The sequence below is a fragment of the Dipodomys merriami genome, unplaced genomic scaffold (genome assembly GCF_024711535.1).
Source record: "Dipodomys merriami isolate MVZ:Mamm:240054 unplaced genomic scaffold, mDipMer1.0.p SCAF_435, whole genome shotgun sequence".
NCBI lineage: Eukaryota > Metazoa > Chordata > Mammalia > Rodentia > Heteromyidae > Dipodomys > Dipodomys merriami.
Genome location: NW_027205993.1, coordinates 150,467 through 172,763, shown reverse-complemented (window position 1 = coordinate 172,763; position 22,297 = coordinate 150,467). Strand labels below are relative to the sequence as shown.

At 41.9% G+C, this 22,297-nt stretch overlaps 2 protein-coding genes across 2 annotated transcripts in view; one reads left to right on the top strand and one right to left on the bottom strand.

Moving 5' to 3' along the window:
• Positions 1–706: 706 nt before the first annotated feature.
• LOC138807830 (transmembrane protein 131) overlaps positions 707–22,297 on the bottom strand; it is a gene marked incomplete at its 5' end in the record, with an annotated part of 140,668 nt that continues 119,077 nt past the window's right edge. Inside the window, 10 exons of the mRNA XM_069993630.1 lie at positions 707–1,771; positions 2,840–3,000; positions 4,413–4,510; positions 5,287–5,383; positions 5,473–5,594; positions 6,670–6,835; positions 10,970–11,119; positions 11,296–11,420; positions 16,610–16,737; positions 20,081–20,256. Coding sequence (XP_069849731.1) covers positions 1,487–1,771; positions 2,840–3,000; positions 4,413–4,510; positions 5,287–5,383; positions 5,473–5,594; positions 6,670–6,835; positions 10,970–11,119; positions 11,296–11,420; positions 16,610–16,737; positions 20,081–20,256 — 1,508 coding nt within the window. The remainder of the gene's footprint in view (positions 1,772–2,839; positions 3,001–4,412; positions 4,511–5,286; positions 5,384–5,472; positions 5,595–6,669; positions 6,836–10,969; positions 11,120–11,295; positions 11,421–16,609; positions 16,738–20,080; positions 20,257–22,297) is intronic.
• Positions 7,248–8,085, top strand: LOC138807807 (small ribosomal subunit protein eS1-like). The gene has a single exon (XM_069993570.1). It carries the CDS (start codon positions 7,266–7,268, stop codon positions 7,728–7,730), a length of 465 nt encoding a protein of 154 aa, XP_069849671.1. The 5' UTR covers positions 7,248–7,265; the 3' UTR covers positions 7,731–8,085.

Here is a 22,297-nt window from a genome sequence, read left to right as displayed (position 1 = left end):
GGGTACAGCTCTGCCAGTTTAAGTTGCTGGGTAAATGGCTGCTTCCAAGTCTCCCAAGCTCTATAAGCTCAATGCTTTCCTGGTTGACTCCCCCAATCTAGAACTGAAAGGGGCACCTCTGAGCACCCTCACTGTGGAGCTGCTCCTGGGTCTCAGGAGCCAGGTTCCCCAGATTCCTTTGACTCTTAGGTGTTCCTCTCACACACAACCTGCTTCTCCATGGCACAGTGTCTTCCTGTTGTCCTGGGATTTCCTTAAAGAGTTGGATATAGGCATTGATGAGTTGGACAGGCCTTGTCCTGAGAAGAGTAACTAGATCTGCAACCAGCTAGCCCCTGGGCTCTGAGTGGTTTATCAGCCAGGTAACACTTCCTCAGTCTCTCAGCGGAGACAACCAACATATCCCCATGTTTTAGCCAGATGCTCAACAAAAGTAAGTGTTCAAAAAACATGAGCAACTTTTTAGTTTATTTTGGAGGCCTTTATGTTTGAGATAGTGGCAGAGGACAAAACTATCCCTAGAAACAGGCTTGAGGTCATTCTCTATCAAGGACCCTCAGTGGTTACCATGGGAATTTCATTATATCACAGGTTCCAGCCAAGACAAATCTAAACTGATCTGTCAATGCCAGAGGGTAAGGCAATGATACCAGGGCTCATTGTGCTGTCAGAAGAATCTTGTGTATAAAAAGGCAAAACAAAACCATTCAAGGCTTTTGAAAAAAGCATCATTTATTTCAAAGTACAACACAAAGTTGTATTTTTAAGAAATACACATTCAATCTTGTATCAAGACTTGGCTATGTGCATTTCAGTTTATCTTTAAAATAAATTCAGGTATACAAATCTTACATACCTCAAGTACAAACAGCACAGAAAATGCATATGGTCTCAACTGAATGTTTTTACATTCATCCATTGTTCTTAAGTTGACTTACATTTCTGTAATCTGCTTTTAAGCCAAGACAGTCTTACTTTAAAAAAATACTCTATTTTCAGCACAAAGTCCTCATACATTTTTAAAATTAGATCTTGGCGCATAATATTGTGAAATTATTAAAAAACAAACTTGGTAATTTAGTAAAATTGTCACATGCCAGGACTTCTGAATCAATTCAAATTACTCCCTTAGCTGTAATGCCAAACTTGTGTTCATACAGTTTATAAAGAAAGCATGGGAGAAGACAAGAGGGGAGAACTGGGTAGCAGTTAAAGTTTTCAGATGGACACTTCTTAGTGGTCTGTGGCTGAGTGGAGACTTCTCTACAAGCACAACAGCAAATCTCATAGTATCATAATTGCAAGAAAGATCTGAAAGAAGCGGGTGGAATAAGCCTGCCCTGCTGAAGTCTGTTTTGCAAAGATGAGGAGGGTGGGGAGTGGGAAGCAACAGCAGTAAGAGCCTTAAAAAGATGTCTCAAAAACTGGCATATCATGATCTAGATGAGGGGCCCCTACTTTTGTTTGTTTTTGCCTAATTTCAAGTTCAATTCTCATGAGGGAAGTGTGAATTAGACCAAGGGTCAGAGCTTCTTCTTCCAATTGTAGGGCTCCATATCCGCCAGGGGTTGTAGGTCTGTCCCAAGTCATCGGATGGACTGGAAGTGGAAGGAGCATGGGTAGCGGGTGAGTTTTCTGTGCCCATGAGGCTGATGCCTGACAGTGTGTTCGCTGGAGTGGTGAAAGGAAGGGCACTGTTGAGGTTACTGGACCAGATTGAGCTGCTGAATGGAGTGGAGGACCACAAGCCACTGGTATTGCCAAGGATTGACTGTGACAAAACACAACACCCAAAACTGGGCATTAGAAGAGATAGGCAGGAAGCGAGTAAAGAGTATGTACACAAAATAAGGCTGCATCATATGTCTTTCATTTCACCTACTTTTTCTCTGGTACCAGTGTTTAAACTCAGGCTCACACTTGCTTGCTCATTTGGCACTCTACTACCAGAGCCATACCTCTAGCCTGTTTTTTTTGCTGTATTATTTTGGAGATGGAGTCCCTTAGACTTTTCTGGCTGGGCTAACCTCAAACAGGGATCCTCTGAATCTCAGTATCCTCAGTAGCTAGGATTATAGACATGGTGTCTGTCTTATTTTGCTGAAACCACATTTCATAATGCTACGCCAGAGTCTGAGCAGACAGTTGTAATCTTCCAAAGAAGGGCTGGCAAACGATGGCCTGGTTTTGAGAATTCATCTCTATGGGCACCAGTGAGTTACCTATGTTCTGGCTGTGCTATTTTTATACCTTGATGGTGGAGCTGAACAGGTGCTGTGGAAATAGGACAGTCTGCAAAGCTTCAAACACTGACTTCCTGACTCTTTTTGAAATCTATGAAAGTAAAATGTGTGAGGTAAAATAGCTCCAGTTAAATCTTACACATCGAATTTACTTTGCCTGACAACAACCAAATAATTACAGTGGGGTCTTATTTTTCTGTTATAATATTGTGGAGAAGAAACCAATCATTGTTTTTCTTGGTAAGACTTTTCTTGACTTTTTTTGGAGGATAATCTTTACAGAAAAAATTAGCATAGAAGCAGAGAGTGTTGCTTCTTAGAAACAAAATACATTCCGTTTTTTAGTTTTCTTCTTTGTGGACAGTGAAGCCATGGTCAGTGCTCACCTGAGCCTCTGATGGCACAACACCTCATGTTCTAGTACATAGGGTGGGAAGAGGCTGGAAAGCACCCCTGTCTACTAGGTAAGAAGCCAGGGACACTTAGGAGATATAGACAAAGCAGTGAAGATCATGAAAGTACTACCCACCCATTTCACAGTGGTTTTTTTTGTTGTTCATTGACTGTCTGCAAAGGCCTAGGCCTTGGGTACTCACAGAGGCTGTGTGGGTTGGGGAGCTAGCAGTTGCTGGCCAGGAGGGGCTGGGATCTGTTGCTGGAGAGTCCCAAAGATATGAAGGGCCACTGTTAAACTCATTCCAGCTTCTCTGTGAGGCCTGATTGCAGGATCGAGATAAACCGAGCTTGCTGAAAACTTCTGAAAGTAAGGAGACAATCATCCAGTCTATATTTGATTTGGCTGCAATCACTAGAACTAGACAGGACTCAGTGACACACACCTCTCTGCTGCTCACTTGGAGCTGCCACACACTCAGAACTCTGACCCATGGCACACAATCTGCATTCTTAACCCATATTCATCATTAGATTACTTCAAAATGCAAACATTCCTCAAAACTTACCTTGTAGCTAATGCAAAACCAACATATAATAACACCTAATTCTTTCTTTTTTTTGGGGGGGGGTCCAGTCATGGGCCTGAACTCTGGTCCTGGGCACTGTCCCTCAGCTCTTCACCTCAAGGCTAGCGCTCTACCACTTGAGCCACAGCGCCACTTCCGGCTTTTTCTGCTTATGTGGTGCTGAGGAATTGAACCCAGGGCCTCATGCATGCAAGGCAAGTGCTCTACCACTGAGCCACCTTCCCAGCACAGTAACACCTAATTCTAGATAGCAAGAAAAAAAAGAGGAAGCACCATGGCACATGTGAGTCTTATGTTAGACTAGAGTCCTTCCTGGAAGCTCCTAAGTACATGCTGTAGAGAAGATTATCAACCAGCCTGCACCCTCAAAGTGAGCCATCACAGGAAGGAGGGAGGAGGAAGAGAGGGAGCTTTCTATGTGGGTGGCAATGATGTGTATATAGCACACAGACATCCTTGAGGAACTGTATGTGGCAGGCTCTCGCAATCTCTCTAGGAAAGCAAGAAGAGAACCTGCTTCCATCACATCACATCGACCTTTAAGTGTTTGACTGCAAGTGAAGGAAATGTACTTTAAATACATCTGCTCAAGGGGTGGCCATGCTTCCTCTTTTCTTTTTTTTGGGTCTGGTCGTGGGGCCTGAACTCTGGGCCTGGGCGCTGTCCCTCAGCTCTTCAGCTCAAGGCTAGCACTCTACCACTTGAGCCACAGCACCACTTCCGGCTTTTTCTTTTTGCTTATGTGGTGCTGAGGAATCTAACCCAGGGCCTCAGGCATGCAAGGCAAGTGCTCTACCACTGAGCTACCTTCCCAGCCCAGCCATGCTTCCTCTTATGTAGCTTGTTTCTTTCTTTCTTTTTGTTGGTCATGGGGCTTGAACTCTGGGCTTGGGCACTGTCCCTCAGCTCTTAGCTCAAGGTGAGCGCTCTACCACTTGAGCCACAGCGCCACTTCCGGTTTTTTTGTGGTTTATTGGAGGTAGGAGTCTCACGGTCTTTCCTGCCCGGGCTGGCTTTGAACCATGATTCTCAGATCTCAGCCTCCTGAGTAGCTAGGACTACAGGCGTGAGTCACCAGCACCTGGCCTGTAGCTGGTTCCTCTTAACACATCAAACCACATCTCTCCTCCTCCTTCATGTTTGTCCATAAGCTTATTAAGTTATATATCTAGTGAAAAACACTCACCACCGGTAAGATTAAAAGAATTTCCAAAGGCCGAGAATGAATTGAGAGGGGTGAAGTCAGGGCTGCTTGGATTGCTGACAGGACTCCATAAACCCGAGCTAAATGTTAAAGGAGGAATATGTAACACACAAAATGTAAAACCGTTAATTGGGTCCATCATTCACAGCTTCAAACACAGGAGTGCTGCTTCAAATGGAGACTGCTCAAATATGAGAAACAAAGATGAGGAGAACTGCAAAGTGGCTGCTACACTGTGAGGATTAGGTCATAGAACTAAGCTCCTGGCACCTTCCTACTTCCTACTCACTGAGAGCCTGGTTCAGAGCAAGTGTCTTATTTATGTTTACATCTTCTTTGTAATGGAAGGCTTATTAAAAAGCGATTTCAAATATACGCTCACCTGTTACTCGAGCAAGGTAAGCTGTGGCCCTTACACCTCTGACAGGCTTTGTTCTTGCTATTTGCCTCAAAAACCAACTGATATGACTGCTGATGTCACCAAGTCGCTGAGTGAAACAAGCTGGGCTAAGAAGGGACAAGGCTAGTAATTTGCTGTAAGTGGTCTGGAATTTGCTTCAATTTCCTTTCTCTGAAAGAGGCTTGTTTTCTACTTGTAAATCAGACCATAATAACAGATGAATGAACAGATTTTGATCCACACATCTTCTGGGCTGAGGCAGGCCACAGGTGCCTCTTCCCTCACTCAGGAAAAGAAAACTGGTGCCTGCAGATGGGCTTCCGAGAGGCCAGTGACCACTCTCAAAAAGGCTTCCTTGAAAATGAGGAAAAATGCTGAAACCATGCTTCTACCTATGGGAAGAAGATGCTAACCCGACCCAGGGAATTTCTATTGGTTAAGAATGGCCTACTGTACCTGTCTGAGCCATCACTGTCAAGAGGAATGTGTGAAATGCCAAGGCTGCTGGAAAAGTCTGTTTTGTTTGAAGAAAGTTTAGCAAAGCCATTCCCACCTGCAACAATGGAGTTGTGTCAGTGAAAAGCAAGCTGAGAGGAAATCCACTCACTGTGCTCGCCCAGGTCTCCAGACAGAAACACTCACCTGGGCTTTTGTCATAGCCAGCTGTGACTGCAGCAAAGGTCGGGTTGCCATTTTTACCTGGGAGTGAGGCTGCTTTTGTCAATTTGCTTTTGCTTCCGTTAGGCTGCTTTGTTTTTGGGTCACTTGGGGAAGAAGCAGAGAAAAGGGTGGAACCGAGGGTGAGTCTTGGGAATTGCGGGACCCTATAGTGGGAACCCTGTGTATGCTTTGCTAAGCTGGGTTCAGGTCTTGTGACAGCTCAGTGCACAATTGAGTCTCATGGAAAAAGCCATGGGCTCAAGAATGCTTAATGAGATGAAAAAGGGCTTTCCAGGAGGCCTATGAGAACAACCAGGGAGGGATCACAGTAAGGGACTAGAAAGGAGGGCAATCACATTTTAGAGAAAAACACTAGGAAAGAAGTCACTGGGCAGAGAAACATGCTGTCAGAATGGGAGCTTACTGACAAGCATCACACATAGGTCAAATCTGTTTGGGGAAGGCCACTTCACTGTAGTGAGGATCAAAGGATTCCTTTTCTTATCTCTTGGTGGCTCTGTGTATGGAATCCAAGGCCTTGCTCATGGAAGGCAGACACTCTACTGTTGATGTACACCTCTAGGTCAGTCTCTGTCTCTTTTGACAACTGTGGAAGACCCTAACACTAAGCCTACCTACAGGATGTGACAAATTGGTGCCTGTGTGATGCTGAGCTGCCACAAGGTGAGACCACACTCCATGAATGTTATGTGTTGGGCAGACACAAAATGGTGCTGTGCTCAATGACCATGGCTACTGTGTCCCCCACTGCCACTTGTCTGTGTGGTTAGACAGTTGCCAACCTGTGTGCTCACTCCATGTAAGCAGGAACTTGTACAACACAGACGGTCTTTGCCTAGATCTTGGCCTTTAACCTCCTGAGACCAACAATCTGAAGGTTGATATAAAAAGGTGTTACATAAATCCATATTCCCCATTCATGGAGAACCTTTCTAGAGCTTCATTTAATGAGAACACAATTCTGGTAAGTTAAAAAATGTACTTCTCATTCTATGGTAATGGGAATGGGCAGATTAGTATAGGAACAGGGCCTCTGCAGCAGGAAGAACTGATCCCAGGTAGAGGGTTGAATAGCCAGAAAATGAGTGTGACAGAAGAGCCCTGTGGTTGTTAAACATCTCTGTGTCAGGGGGACATCAATCAGGTGGTAGAGCCTACCTGTTTGAGCTGTTGTTGACGATGCTGCTGTAGCTGCCCCGGGATGTGAACAGGCAAGGGGCAGCGGGGGAAGATGGAGAGGCAGGTGTTGGTGAGGTCTGGCGTTGTTTTAAGAAAATGTCTGCGTTGAGGGTTTGCAGAGAAAGTTTATAAAGACTGTCAGTAGCTGGAAGTGAAAATAAAAGGTCATATATTAATTAATATGTATTTTTTATAGTCTTCAAAAGAATTCAAGTGCTTCTGTATGAAAACAAAATGCTTATATGTTCTGTTTAATTGTTTTGAAGAGAAGGATATCTGTTGTCCCCTTCTGATAACCTTTCTTGTCCTCTCCACCACAAGGTGAGCAGCTTTCTTCTGCCATTCCCTTCTATCATTATGAAAAAAATCTGTCTTTGTATATACTTGGGGCTTCTAGGAAATCCCATGCCACCCAATAACAAATCCTCAAAGAAACAACTACTCCATTAATAAGTGGGCCAAAGAACTAAAAAGTGAGAGAAAATAAGAATAGCCAATAGAAACATGAAGAAATGTTGAACATCTCTGGCCATAAAAGAAATGGAAATCAGCCTTTTGGCTCTCTGACCAGCACCATGGTGGTCGGCAAGAACAAGCGCCTTACAAAAGGTGGCAAAAAGGGAGCCAAGAAGAAAGTGGTTGATCCATTTTCTAAGAAGGATTGGTATGATGTGAAAGCACCAGCCATGTTCAATATAAGGAATATTGGGAAAACACTAGTCACGAGGACTCAAGGAACCAAAATCGCATCTGATGGCCTCAAGGGTCGGGTGTGTGAAGTGAGCCTTGCTGATCTGCAGAATGATGAAGTCGCATTTAGAAAATTCAAGCTAATTACTGAGGACGTTCAGGGCAAGAACTGTCTGACCAACTTCCATGGCATGGATCTCACTGGAGACAAAATGTGCTCCATGGTCAAAAAGTGGCAGACCATGATTGAAGCTCATGTTGATGTCAAGACTACAGATGGTTATTTGCTTCGTCTGTTCTGTGTTGGTTTCACTAAAAAACGCAACAATCAGATCCGCAAGACCTCCTAGGCTCAGCATCAGCAGGTCCGCCAAATCCGGAAGAAGATGATGGAAATCATGACCCGAGAAGTACAGACAAATGACTTGAAAGAAGTAGTTAATAAATTGATTCCAGACAGCATTGGGAAAAACATAGAAAAGACTTGCCAGTCTATTTATCCACTTCATGATGTCTTCGTTAGAAAAGTAAAAATGCTGAAGAAGCCCAAGTTTGAATTGGGAAAACTCATGGAGCTTCATGGTGAAGGTGGTAGTTCTGGAAAAGCTACTGGTGACGAGACTGGTGCTAAAGTCGAGTGAGCTGATGGATACGAACCACCAGTCTATGAATCTGTTTAAAATCCAGAGTTTTAATAGTGACAAACAAAAGATTTATTTGTGAAAAAAAAAAAAAAGAAATGAAAATCAAAACAACATTGAGATACCACCTCACTTCAGTTAGAATGGCCATCATCAAAAAACCCAAATAATAACAGATGCTGGATGGGATATGTCCAAAGGGAATGCTACTGTACTGTTGGTGGGAATGTAAACTGGTTCAACCACTCTGGAAAGCAGTATGGAGGTTCCTCATAGAGTTCCCCTATGATCCAGCAATCCCACTCCTGGGATTTATCCAAATGATAAAAAACAAGGCCACATTAAAGCTACCAGCGCAACTATGTTCACTGCAGCATTATTTACTATAGCTAAGATACAGAACCAACGTAGATGAATGGATCAAGAAAATAGTGTGTGTGTGTGTATAAAATGGAAATCTATGCTTCCATCAGAAAGATGACATCACCCATTTGTAAGAAAATGGAAAGACTTGTAAAAAATCATATTAGGTAAAGCCAGACCCAAAGAAACATAGGCACTATGGTTTCCCTTATTTATAATAATTAGTATATGCCTAGGATAGTCCTAACAGAGGATTACAATAGTTCAATAACTATGTAGATGTGACCATATAAAATGATGCTAACTGAAATAAACTCCAAGATATGGAAATAAATTTTGTTTTTGTTTTTTTTTAAATTTAATTTTATTTTATTTGTGAACATACTGTACAGAAGAGTTACAATTATATGGGCAGGATAATGCGTACATTTCTTACCAAGCATTGCAGCCTCCTCCTTTGTTTACCCTTCACATCCCTTCCCAGCCTCCCCCCTCCCCCCCCCAATCCCAATTGTTTTTGTTTTTAATGTACTGTGTGAAGTTATTTTTTTTCTTTCAGTTTACACTGTTGTCACTGTTTTTGATTTTGGTACCCTGTGTCTTATATATGTTTATCTGATTTGGGAAGGGAAGGGGAATAACAAAATGGTGAGACAAAGGACAAAGGGTGAACCAAAGCAACGGCGATACTCACAAGACACTATGTTGGAAATGAACTTCACAACATGGGGAGGGGATGTGGGATGGGGGAAGGAAAGTGGGAGAAAACAAGGGAGAAGGTGACAATGTTTGACAAGAATGTAACTGTAACCCCTCTGAATATCACCTATACAATAAAATTTTTTAAAAGTATGCAGAGCTAAAAAAAAAATTGGTCAAGTTGAAAATGTTACCTTCTGTAACAATGCTCCAAGTTGAAAGAGAAGACAGGGGAGGAGGAGGCCAAAAATTGCACAGGGAATATACAACTAGAGAAATTTTTGCTTCAAATATTATGATTCTTTTGCCTTTAGGGCTTTCTATTTACCTTTCCACTTTTTAAGTTATGGAAAACTTCCTTGGTATCTCATGTGGTACAGAGCCTCAAGGTAAGGGTCACTACTTGGGACAGTTAGATCTTTCATCAGACTGTAGCCCTATGACACCACTTCATCCTGGCTGGAACAGTCTTAAGTGGGACAACTTTCTGGGTTCAGCAGGATAAAAGATCAAGGGAGTAGTGAGAAGAAGGGGAGCAGATGAGGTAGGCATAAGGGCAAAGGTACAAAGACAGTGAACTGGATGACTCTTCGGGGCTTCCTCTGGCCATGGCTAGTCAATGAAGCCCAGCAGAGCTTTCAGTAAAGCTGGTGCAGAGCAAAAGCTAAAGGGCTGGTTACAGGCTTGGGACCAGGCCAAATTGTTCCTTGACTAGAACAAGTATTAAAGAACTGTGCACACTGGTTTTGGTGACAAGCTTTGCCCGGAGACCCCTACAGCCTTGTTGGATAAGCAGAGAAGGATGCAGAGGCAGTCACAGCCCCCAGCTCCAAGAGCTGCTGCTCTAGACCCTTGCCTTCCACTTCTCATTTCTTCTCTTTATATGGCATGGAGATGAAACCCCATGGGATTAGACCCTGTTGTCTTTTCCTCTCCATCCCAAAAGAGCCACATTAAATGTGGCTCAGGGCCTCCTGGTGGCATCACTATCAGTCAGCTTCAATATCTAGAAGGCTTGCACCCCTCTCCCTGGTGCTCAGTTTCACAAACTAGTGGTATTTCACAGCAGAGCGTGCTTATCTGCCAGGCCTCGGAACAGTTCTAAAACACTGGCTATGGGATAATCTAACAGCCATTTTTATTGGGCACCTCACCACAGCATCCAGCTTCTTTGCCTTCATTGGCTTACTCAGGGCTTGTCATGTACACTTCATCTCAATTTCCCTTCACCTTAAATGATCTCATTGTTCAACCTGATTCTTTAGTCCTCTTCATTTCCCTTAAGTACAAACGGGCCAACTGCAAGTCCACTCTCACATGGGCAGACAGAGGTCCTAAGGTTAGGGTGACTACCCCTAAACACTGATGTCTTCCATTTTAATCCAAAAGTTTCTAGAGGGTGAGGACTTCTACCTTATTTTAGTAGTCTGTGCTTATTGTCTTGATTTACCACAGGACACATCTGAGAAACAAAGTCAAGAAGATAGTAAGAGCAATCATAAAACTTTCATGTAGGTTGTTTCTGTAAAAGTTGTAAGGTTGATAGTAAACAACTTTTACAAAGCTAGTCACAGATAAAGAACTGCTGAGTTATTATGCTTACAAAGCAGACAATTCTTGGGATGCCTAGATGGTACGGCTGGTATACCAGCAAAATGCCTCAGGAATTTTCTGCTGATCTCTGTGTAAACATTCTACCAGGGCTAGTTTCAATTTCCAGTAGTGTACCTACTGGCCAAATGGTGTAAATATTGGCCCCTTTAGCTGCATCAGGTTGGTCCCAGCAGGCTACTGACAATGGATAACCCACACTGTAGTGTTCATGCCCAGAGTGGAGGTGGGCTGTAGGTGATGGGAGTATGGTGATTTCTAAAACCTGTACTTACAACTGCCAGGCTTGTGAACTGGTACAGCATCCCACTCTGGTGGAGGAGAGTCTTTTTCACCCTCTGAACTACTGGTGTTGCCTAGTTCTTGACTGTTCGGAAGAAATTTTGCCAGGGCTGGTGGTCTGTTATCTATTAGCTTACTTGTACCTGCACAGAAATCAGGAAAAAGTTGTTAGAGTAATTCTCCCCCTTCAGGTCTGTTTCAATGAAACTTCCAATGATGATAAAATATAGATTTGCCTTATTACTAGTAACTGTTGACAACTTGCAACAATTATGAAAACAATGATTCAAGAATGTATCTATAAGCAAAGTGACAATACCTTTTGTCTTCTGGGAATTTCGTGGTTTGGATCCACTTGTCAAAGCAGTTGGAAGAGGAATCTTGGTTGGGAGATTTCTACGTTGTTTACTTTCCAATGACGGAGTATATGATAGTTCTAAAGAACTGAAAGACAATCAATGATGGAAAATTCAAACTCGTTGTTTTGGAACAGATTGTAGAAATAATTAAAGTCATTTGAAACTGATTATCCTGAGGTAGGTATGACCCACTTATAGTCCCACAATCTTAACCTAGATACTTGGCACATGCAGATTTCCTCTTTGTGTTTCTGAATGCCAACAGTGTGTTGAGCTGCATTATCTGTTAACAGACTAGGAGTTAGAGTGCCTGCTTCAGAAATGTGTACATAGCTTGGGTCTGACTTGCTGTGTGGAACAGTAAGGGCTGCTATGGGTGAGTCTCTTCCTCTATCATACCACTTGTGGGACTTTTGAAGATATCACAGGTTCTACCAGTCAAAACCCTAAACACCTTTTCCCACAGAAACTCTTAAATGAGAGGGGACTATGTTCTGGACACTGCAGACAACTGACAGAACTTCTTGTCAGTCAAGGCAAAATGGTAGGCTGGATGGACCATTTTAAGTTTCCACAATCTGATAAAAAAAAAGACATTAAATCTTGGAGGGAGACAAGCAGTTGCAGATAAAGAATCACTTAGGGCAATGAACTTCATAGCAGGTACACACAAAGCAGCACTACAAGCAGAGGAACTACCTGGACAGCAAAGCTGCTTCTGTGATGTCCACTAAGATCACCTCTTGGACTTGGGGAGCCCTGGGAGGAGCTACACCAATACACCCAACAAGGCTATTCCACAGAAGGTTGAGCACAGCTAAGGAAACTCAATGGACCCTCCTTGGAGCTTCAGTGATTGCCACTGAACCCAGGATAGCTGCAAAGCTGGCAGTACAGGGCGGAGTTGAGAGTTTGACAGTTTACTTTTCTTTACACATCTACAAAGTTTGTGTACATGTTTTAAAGATGTAAATCTGGTATTTTCTACCTGTCCCTATGCTTCAAGTCCATTATGTACTTCATCTTCTTCCTTCCCTCATTCACCACAATGCTGCCTATTTGTGCTCTGTTCTGGGTCAGAGACAAACAGTGGTTCAAAATTCCCAAACCTAACAAAACAACCTCCACTCCACACAGACCAAGAAGGTAAATTCACAGAATGTGACCTTATAAATAAGGACATTTTATTGTTGTTTTTTGGGTCCATTCGTGGGGCCTGAACTCTGGGCCTGGGCGCTGTCCCTCAGCTCTTCAGCTCAAGGCTAGTGCTCCACCACTTGAGCCACAGCGCCACTGCTGGCTTTTTTCTTTTTGCTTATGTGGTGCTGAGGAATCGAACCCAGGGCCTCAGGCATGCAAGGCAAGTGCTCTACCACTGAGCCACCTTCCCAGCCCAAATAAGGACATTTTAAAGACAGCTGTTTACAAACACTTTATAAGGTGTCAAAGGATATTTTTATCCTTTTGTTTCTCTACATTTCTAAAATTTCCATAATAGATAAGTAAGAACTAATCTAAATTCAGAGGATTGTTAGCAAAAAAATAAGTAGAATTTATAAAAATGAATGGCAGGGGCTGGGAAGGTGGCTCAGTGGTAGAGTACTTGCCTTGCATGCATGAGGCCCTGGGTTCAATTCCTCAGCACCACATAAGCAAAAAGAAAAAAAAAGGCCGGAAGTGGCGCTGTGGCTCAAGTAGTAGAGTGCTAGCCTTGAGCTGAAGAGCTGAGGGACAGCACCCAGTCTCAGAGTTCAGGCCCCACGACCAGACCCCCCCAATACCCCCCCCCCCAAAAAAAAGAATGAATGGCAGGAAATGGAAACAGGAAGTTTTTCTCTGTTTAAAAAAAAGAATTTTAGGTAGGAAAAAATTCAGAGTTTATTGGAAAGACCACGACTGCTACAGCATTATAAAATCTCTGTCCTCCTTCTACTCCAAAAGGATTATTTTAAAACTTTGCTTTCTAAAAACAGCCAGAGGACACAGATACCCAATCTTGTTGGAGGCCATGTGGGTTGTGGGTTATTTTTAGGTAAGTTGTCTAAGTGTGGGGATGGGGATAGCTATTTATAAGAACTTAACTCTGCCACTGTAAAATAATTGCTTTTAAGAAAAAAGGTGGCAGACTATTTTATTTTTGTTGACTCATCTGTTTTTAAGAGAGATGATCCTCAGCCAAATCTTTATTAAGGCTTCTAAATAAAATGGGTAAGAGCCAAATTTCTTGAGATAATTCTTTCAAAGGGAAGAGAGAAAAGTGGTTCAGATGCCAGGTTTGATTCCTCATGTCTAGAAAAGACAAGAAGCAAGAGCAGAAAGACGGTCTTCCTGTGCTGATTGATGGATCTTGGGGAGGTGGAACAGGGTAACCATGACCTTTGAGCTGAACACTGCATGCAAACATTACCAGAGAGAGTACTGCCAGTCTACATGCTAAACTTCCCTCTGTTTCCTGGAGATTACAGTTATGTAAACATGTGAGTATTACAAGACTACGATGATCTTGTGGATAGCTGTGTCCTAAACAGGGATGTCCAACTGGTTTCTTTTGGTGTCTGAGATTTACTTCCTACTTCCTAGCATCCATGACTTAGAATAGTCACTTGGAGGGTTATAGGCCATTTCTGTAATGTTAAAGCTGAAAAAAAATCTGTTAGACCAGATTTCTGTCATTGGAACCCCATGTTCCTACTCCTAGGAGCTTACATTTTGGAGTCCATTTTTGGAAGTGTGGAAGGATAGCTGTGGAGATAGCACTGAACCTTCCTTTGGCCTTTTTCTCTCTTACAAGGCTTCCTAAAAAAAGTGATGATACATGCCTTATGACATGTCTTTAAAGAATGTGTGCACCTTTCCTTCAGATACCTGGAATCATAATGGATGGGGAAACTCGGGTATCACTAAAACGTGGGCTGGCCATGATTCTACCTGAGTGACAGTGAACCATATTTACTATTACAACTCAGTAAACACAGAGAGTGGCTCTACTCTAAGAGGCAACGTTTCTTCTTCTTTTTTATTTTTAAAGTTTTTATTTATCTAAATGCATACTTGATATACTAATGAATTCTGGTTCTCAATACTTTTATCTTTAAATTCAGAAACAAAAGATTAGTGAATTTAACAAGATTAAGGAGATTAAAAACAGGAGACTGCATATGGATTTTTCCAATTAAAAAAGACAATTTAACTTTTACAATAAACTTTACATAAAAAAGACAATTTAGAGGACCTTACTTGAACTGTTGCTTGGTAATGATTTATCTTGTAACTAACTATATAATCAAGGACTGGGTGTAACTGAAGGGGTTAGAGCACTTAACTAGCATGAGCTGTGCTCTAGGTTCCGTCCTAGCACTGAAAAAAAAATTAGATTGCCTAACTACATATCAGGAGACTATGTATAAACTGTCACTTGCACAGACCACTCTCACTGCAGGTTAACATAGTGGACTCAAGTGAAGTTTTTTAGACTTTTCAAATTAAAATATGACAATATTTCCTAACTCATTTAAAAAAAGGAGAACAACATAAGCCAGTGGAAGAAGAATAGGGTTAGGAGAAACAAGTCCAGCCTCAGTCTCTGGTACTAAACTCAGGCATCAGGACTAGTAAATGGCCGAGATGGTGACTATATCTCTAAGAGTTCTTAGAAACCTTTTTTTTTTTTTTTTTTTGGTTGGTTATTGGGCTTAAACTCAGGGCTTGGGTACCCATCCCTGAGCTCTTCTGCCCAAGGCTAGTGCTCTATCCCTTTAAGCCATAGCTCCACTTCCAGTTTCTGAGTAGTTAATTGGAGAGTCTCATGGGGACTTTTCTGCTTGGGCTGGCTTTGAATCATGATCCTTAGCTTTCAGCCACCTGAGTAGCTAGGATTACAGATGTGAGCCACGGGCATGCAGCTAGAAGAACGGATTAAAAAAATTATGATTGTAAGACCCATAATGTAAATCAATGTATACAATATTTCTAATCATGTAAAAAGTTTTTCATAATTTGGATTTATTAGCATGATTTACTTTAAAATATCCCATAAATAATCTTTTTAGGTCTAGAAGAAAAATCCCTCAACACTAGGTGTAGGATGCACGGAGATGCCTCAACATTAAAACTGATCAGTGTTTCATACTGGCTTCTCTCAGGAAAGATACAAGCATTGTCAATCTCCTTTTCAGAAGAGGTGGTCTCTTCTCCCTCCCCTCAAATGGTCAATTACTACTCTAGATGACATTCCTACAGAGCCAGGCTGTTTCAACAGAATGTGAGATTGTATAATTCAAATTAACAGTTTCCACAAAAGAGTATAATTTTCATCCATGTGCCATTTTCTAAGCTTCAGGTTAAGTAAAATTTTTCTGTTGTAATCACTAATTTCTTATTCTCTTTTGGGTATAATGAACAGCACTGGCAACCCTTGTCTGAGGCCAACTGTATAATCCAGGGATAGAGAATAAGTCAATGGTGTTTCTCTCCAGTTAAGCATTCTCAGAATTAGAGTAAGAACAGACCTTCCACAGATCTAAGATCCAAACTAACAGAAACAACTATGTCTTCCTTCTTAATTTATACCCAATCCCTTCGCTATCCTGGATATCACTATCAATAGCTATCAGCTTCCATGCTGTTGAACATTTTTATAATCAACTAGGAAGGGAATTATCAATGAGCTAAAACTGAAATTGGTTTATTATGTAGGTTTTAACCAAAGGTTTAATGAAAGTATGACATAACTTTAGTTAATAAGCCAGTTGGCTCAATGGGAAAGCCTTCTGCAGCAAGCCATCAAAATGGTGCTTGACTGAGTCCTGTCCTAGAGACTGACTCGAGTCATTTCATAGTAGAACTCTAATTGGGGAACATTTTTAAAGAATAAGCTCCCAAGTTTTATGACAAAGAACTCTAGATTCCAAGTGCAGCGCTGGGTTAGTAAGTCAATAGATTAAGAGATTTTTTTGTTTTTGAAAAATCATACTCATACCTATATCTGGGGCACAAGTGTACTCATGGTGCACAAGCTCTCTGCTTGGAAACAAATCATACCTAAATTTCTACTACAGATAGCACACTTCACTCTCTATATTCCTGACATCAGAAGCACATGGTTATTTTAATCAACCACAGTGAACACATTAGACATCAGGAAAACCCCAAGAGAAACTGGAGGCAGTGCCCAGCTTTGCCACTAAGCCTTACTTTTACAAAGCAATAAACCAGAACCAATACCAGTGTCTCCTTTTAAACATCTTATTTCTCTGCAATAATTTTTTTTCTCACCTGGATTTCACATCTGTCAGGATTTCTTTCTTAACATTTAACAGTTTTTTGCTTTTTTGCTTCACTTGTGACATTTCATTTTCATGTTTTTCAGGCATGGCTTGTTTTCCTTTTTGCTTTTCTATATCCTGCAAAAAAAAAGCATATACTTAATTGCTAGAGATGATTAGTAAAAATGTTGAAATTAGTCCCATTTCAAGATTCTGACACAAAACTTAAGATGTAACAGATATACAAGTCATATGCATAAAGAATCTTTTCCTGAAATCTGCTGTGTGGTTTTGTCTATTTTCTAGTCCTTTTTTTTTTTTAAAATGTCAGTCTTGGGGTTTGAACTCAGGGTATTTCACTTGCTGGCCTTGCTCAGTCAGCACTCTACAAATTGAGTGATGCCTCCAGTCAGCTTTTTTGCTGGTTATTTTGGAGATGGGAGTCCCTTTGGCTCTGAATCAAGATTCTTTGGATCTCAGTCTCCTACGTTACTAGAATTACAGGTGTGGGCCCATGACACTGAGGTCTAGCCATCTAAACTTATTATAGTTATGTTCCCATGAGGCTAAGCTACAAAGGAGGTCACTTACATTTGTACTCATATCCTATCCTGATGGGGTGGGTGGTGGTAATAGTGGCAGTTATTAGTAACATCTTATTGAGGCAAACCCTTGCATTCATTTACAAGAAAAATCCATCAAGGACTACAATATAAAGTTAAACACTTCTAGCAATGTGCCTGATCCTGAGCACAAAACTCAGTCAAGAGAGCATTTAGCATATATTCTACTGCAATTGATAACAGTGTGTAGCCACTATAATGCTAACTACCACTCCCTTCAAAAGGAGGGCCCAGATATTCATTCACTTATTCCACATACATTTACTGGCTACCCATTTGGTGCCAAGCAGTGGAATTACCAAGATGGGCTAATCTCTTCCCCCAAATGCTATGAAGTCTAGCAGGAGGGAAGCATACATAATGATAGACACACTGGCCAGATGGAGCATAGAGAGGCTGTCTTTCCTGAAAAGCAATCCAAGCTTCATCTTAAAGTCTATTCAATTGACCCACCAGCTGCTATTTCCAATTCATAGCCAGAACCTGTACTACAAGTTTTTAGGCTAATCTGACCATGTTGTGGCATGAGTCACACAGGAGTTCAGAGGACTTGGCTCCTGAGCAGGGTGTGTATCTACTTAGGGAATGGTGATCTGACCTGAAGAGAGGCACGTGGGGTGGACTGCGTACTAAAAACAACCTGGTTCTTTTCCAAAGTTGCTCAAGAAGAATGGGTTAACTGGGACACAAGCAAGGACATACTTAGCAAAGGGGGGCCAGCCATGGGTGTGAGGATCAAGCATGTGGTTAGCATGTGGTTATTAGCACCTGCCCACCAGCTGTCTGGTCTCACAGTATGTGGTTAGTAAGATAACCTAGATTTAACAGGCCACACCAGGTCAGTCTATTTAATAGTTAAGAATAAGTAACCAGTGGTGGGGCTAATACCCTCTCCACCCATGTGTTCCTTTTTTGGGGGTGGGTACCAGGTTTAAACTCAGGGTCTCATGCTTCACAGGTAGACTGTCTAACATTTGAACTACACCCTCATCCTTTTTTCTCCCCCTAGATAGGATCTCAAGGTTGGCCTGGACCAGGATCTTCCCACTATGACTCCCATACAGGTAGGATCACAGATATGTGCCCCTATGCTCAGCTTACTGGTTGCTCATTAACTCCCCCCCCCCCGCCCCCCCCCCCCCCTGCAATCTCTGCTTCCTGAGTAGTTGGGATTATATTAGTGCATCACCATGCCTGGCCCCTTTTGAGACTATTTAAGAAGTATTTTCTGAATCTTTGATCAGGTTAAGCACCAGACCTACCACTTAGGTGCGTAATAGAGAAACAGGGCTGAAAAGATGCACAAGAGATATTTACCTAGTTGGAAAGAAAACATACAATCTACACACCCAAGAACAGTCTCAAAGAAATAAAAGCACATAACCTCCGCTTGAGAGTGCTGAGGAGGAGTGACAGAACTCATGTGAGGGCAGGGTAAGCAGGCATGGGTTCTCCAGAAGATGAGCTCTGAGACAGAGCAGATGACACGGAAAATGGGTTAGGACAAGGACAGGAACAACAGAGGCCAGAATGATACTGGGTTAGATGACATGTCAGTCAGAGAAGGGGCACTAGAAGGTGACCAGTAAAGAGACTGGAAAGTTAGGCAGGGAGTATGGAAAAGCCTGTGCTGGACATGCTTTCCAAATAGTGGAAATTGCTGAGACTTCATTCAAGATTAGTAGGCATCCCAATTCTCTGGTCATTTGTTAGATGGATTAAAAAAAACCATGTAAATTCAGTAATAGTAAGACCTGTAATATAGTAGGCAGACCACCACATCAACTGCAAGGAGATGCAAGGGGAAAGCAGTTGATGTGAACAGTAAGTTACACATACCCTTCAAGAAATTAATTCATCCAGGTGACTATTGGGTATGCTTAAGTCATTTCTTAGGCCACTAGATTAAAACTGAGAAAGAGATCCTGGACTGTAATATTAAAGCTTGTATTGAGATAATTTCAAAAGTAGAATATATTCTTTTCAAAAATTAAAAACGTTAAAATTTTAATGTACTCTTACTTTTTTGTACGCCAGTTGTAAGTCACACTGCTGAACACATTCACAACCATAACATCACCCTCACTTTCTAATGCCTGCATGTAACAGGCATTTGCAGTATTATTCCTGATGCTAATTCACCAACTATGAGTTAAGACTCAAAGTGGGTAAGATAGCATTCTCCATTGTGTTGCCAGGTCCTGGGCCTGGCCCCCGTTCAGGAGACAATTTATTATGCCATACTCTGGGGAGAGCCACTGCTTCATCTGCCTGGAGCGAGGTGCTTCCAGAGCCCTGCTTCTAGCATTATGATGTAATGAAAATCGTATAATTCCTTCTCATGATTTCTCTCTCTCCCACCCTCCTCCTTCACTTAAGGCTAGTGTTCTATCATTTGAGTGAGATACAGCTCTACTTCCAGCTTTTTGGTGGCTGATTACAGATAAGAATTCCTGTCTGGGCTGGTATCAAACCACAATCCTCAGATCTCAGCCTCCTAAGTAGTTAAGATTTATAAGCATGAGCCTCTGGTGCTCTGCTTTTGATACTTAAAACCAAAAAAACATTCTGTGATGCATACAATTACTATTCCATAAACGCTCTTAACTTTTAAGAAGCACCAATTATGAACTTTTCTACTATGATTCCAAATGTTGTTCTCTAGGGGAAGTAAAATCAACCAGCTCCAAAACTGGGACAGGTTCTGCAGAGGATGACTTTTTAGTCATCCAAGCATACTAAGAATGAATTCTTGGAACATGTGGACATGATATGTAAAATATTAATTTTGTATTAAAACCAGGCCCCTCCAGATACATTCCTGTTCCCTGTGCAGTACTCTGTGAGCTCCCTCATACCTCCTTGAGAAGTGGTTCTGTGTCGGGGTTGGAGGTCTCTGTGGTGGTGGAGGAGCTATCATCGTCAGCCAGGGAGTCCTTTAGCTCATCCTCCTGAGGCTTTCCCTTTCCCCTCTTCTCTTTCTCCTCTTGCTTCTTCGGTGGTTTAACCTTACGCTGAAGAGGTTTTCCTTTCCCTAGGGATAAAAATGGAAGTAAAAAACTTAATCTTTAAATACTTTAGAAAACAAAGGTATGATAAGTTTGTTTTTGGAAAAGGTTGGGCTCTTTTCATTCTCTCCTTATTAATAAAGATTTCTTTCTTACTTATTTCTTCCTGATTTTAAGGTGTCCAAATTAGTTTTGAGATTGTGAGTAGATGTTTTTTTGCTGGTCCTGGAGCAACTCAGGGTTTGGGTGCTGCTCCTGAGCTTCTTTTTGCTCAAGTCTAGTTCTCTACTGCTTCTAGTATTCTATCACTTGAGTCACAGCTCCACTTCTGGCTTTCTGGTTAGTTAATAAGAGATAAGAGTCCTAGGGACTTTCCTGTCTGGGCTGGCTTCAAATTGCATTCCTCAGATCTCAGCCTCCTGTGTAGCTAGGATTATAGATGAGCCACTGGTGCCCACTGAGTAGCTGTTGTTGTTATTATTATTATTATCAGTTGTGGGGTTTGAACTCAGGGCCTGGGCCTCTTTGTGCTCAAGGCTAGTGCTCTGAGCCACAGTGCCACTTCTGGTTTTTGAGTGGTTAAGTGGAGAGTCTCACGGGGACTTTTCTGCTTGGGCTGGCTTCAAACTGAGATCTTCAGATCTCAGCCTCCCGAGTAGCTATGATTACAGGTGTGAGCCACTGGTGCCCAGCAAGTAGATTATTTTTAAAATTGAGATATAGTTTATATACATGGAACATAACACCTATCTTAAGTATATTACTGTTCGGTGACTTTGGATAAAGTTAGTAGACTTGACAAATAAGTGCCTCTGTCTCCACCTTGGTGGAGCTTTGATAAGTCATGGCAGTGAAAACCAGAGAGCCTTGAGATGGAAGCCTAGAGGTGACATAGAATGAGCTTCCATGTGCATTACTTGGAGGGTGCTAAGAACCTCAGCCAGAGAGCCATAATAGCTGGTTCCAGCCCTGGTTTTCTGGGTAGCTGTATGATATTGATCTCTCAGGTATAAGACAGAGACAAACCCTCATAGGGTTGTATGGAGCAACTACAAAAAGCCCTTAGTATAGCAGCTCGCACAGGAATAAATACTACGTAACGCTACACAGTGTATGGACAGAGTAAAACTGACTAGGAAAAGCCTAGTATTTTAGAAAATCTGGATACTACCAAGACAAATGATAACTATACCACAATATATTTCCAGACTATAGTCCATGTGCTGGAAATAAAATACTGAGCAGCATAATCTTGGCCTCATGGAGGTGACATGAGGACACGATGGATGTACAAAAATAAAAATTCTCTCATTTCAGAACCTCAGATTACACTTGCAGAACTTCTAGGCATGTGGACAGGTTACAGTGGCACTGGCCACCAAATGTTAACCCAGTCTGTGCAGGTTACCATTTCTAAACACATCTTTAAAAGAAACAGTTTGATGATTTATCCAAAGGAATGCCACTATTAATTGGTACCAAAGACTCAAAATTTGGCATCTAGAACAGAAGTTCTGGCCTGTGTTGTGCTTTGTATGATTTGAGAGCTGAGAAGGGTACTTTCATTTTTAAAGTGACTATAAAAAATAGCAACAAAGAAGAATTTGCAGCACAGGTTGTGGCCTATTCAGTCTTAGACACTTACTACTTGGCCCTTTACAGAAAAAGTTTACTGAGCTTAATCTCGAAAAAGAGTAAGTTAAGGCACTACCTGATTTTGGGAAATGTCATCTTATCACTTACTTCACACTGATGAACGAGATATTAGATTGGAAAATGTAAGTGGGATGTTAAGTCTGGGACATTAGGGTTCTTCCTGTCAGACGAGGGCAGCCTAGTTGGTTTAGTTATCATAGCTCTTGTACTCCCAGGAGGGGGATTTTTGCTAAGTACCTTAAGATAGAGATTAGTCCTTACCACTCTCTCTACTCTTGAATAGTGCTCAGTAGTGCCTGTCAAGCTGTACAAGCTCAGTTCTGTGTTGTCTTAACATTAAAACACACTAGAGGTGTGACCTATTGAGACTTGCTACCCTAGTTAAAATGCTTATCCCATCTCAATTCTTTC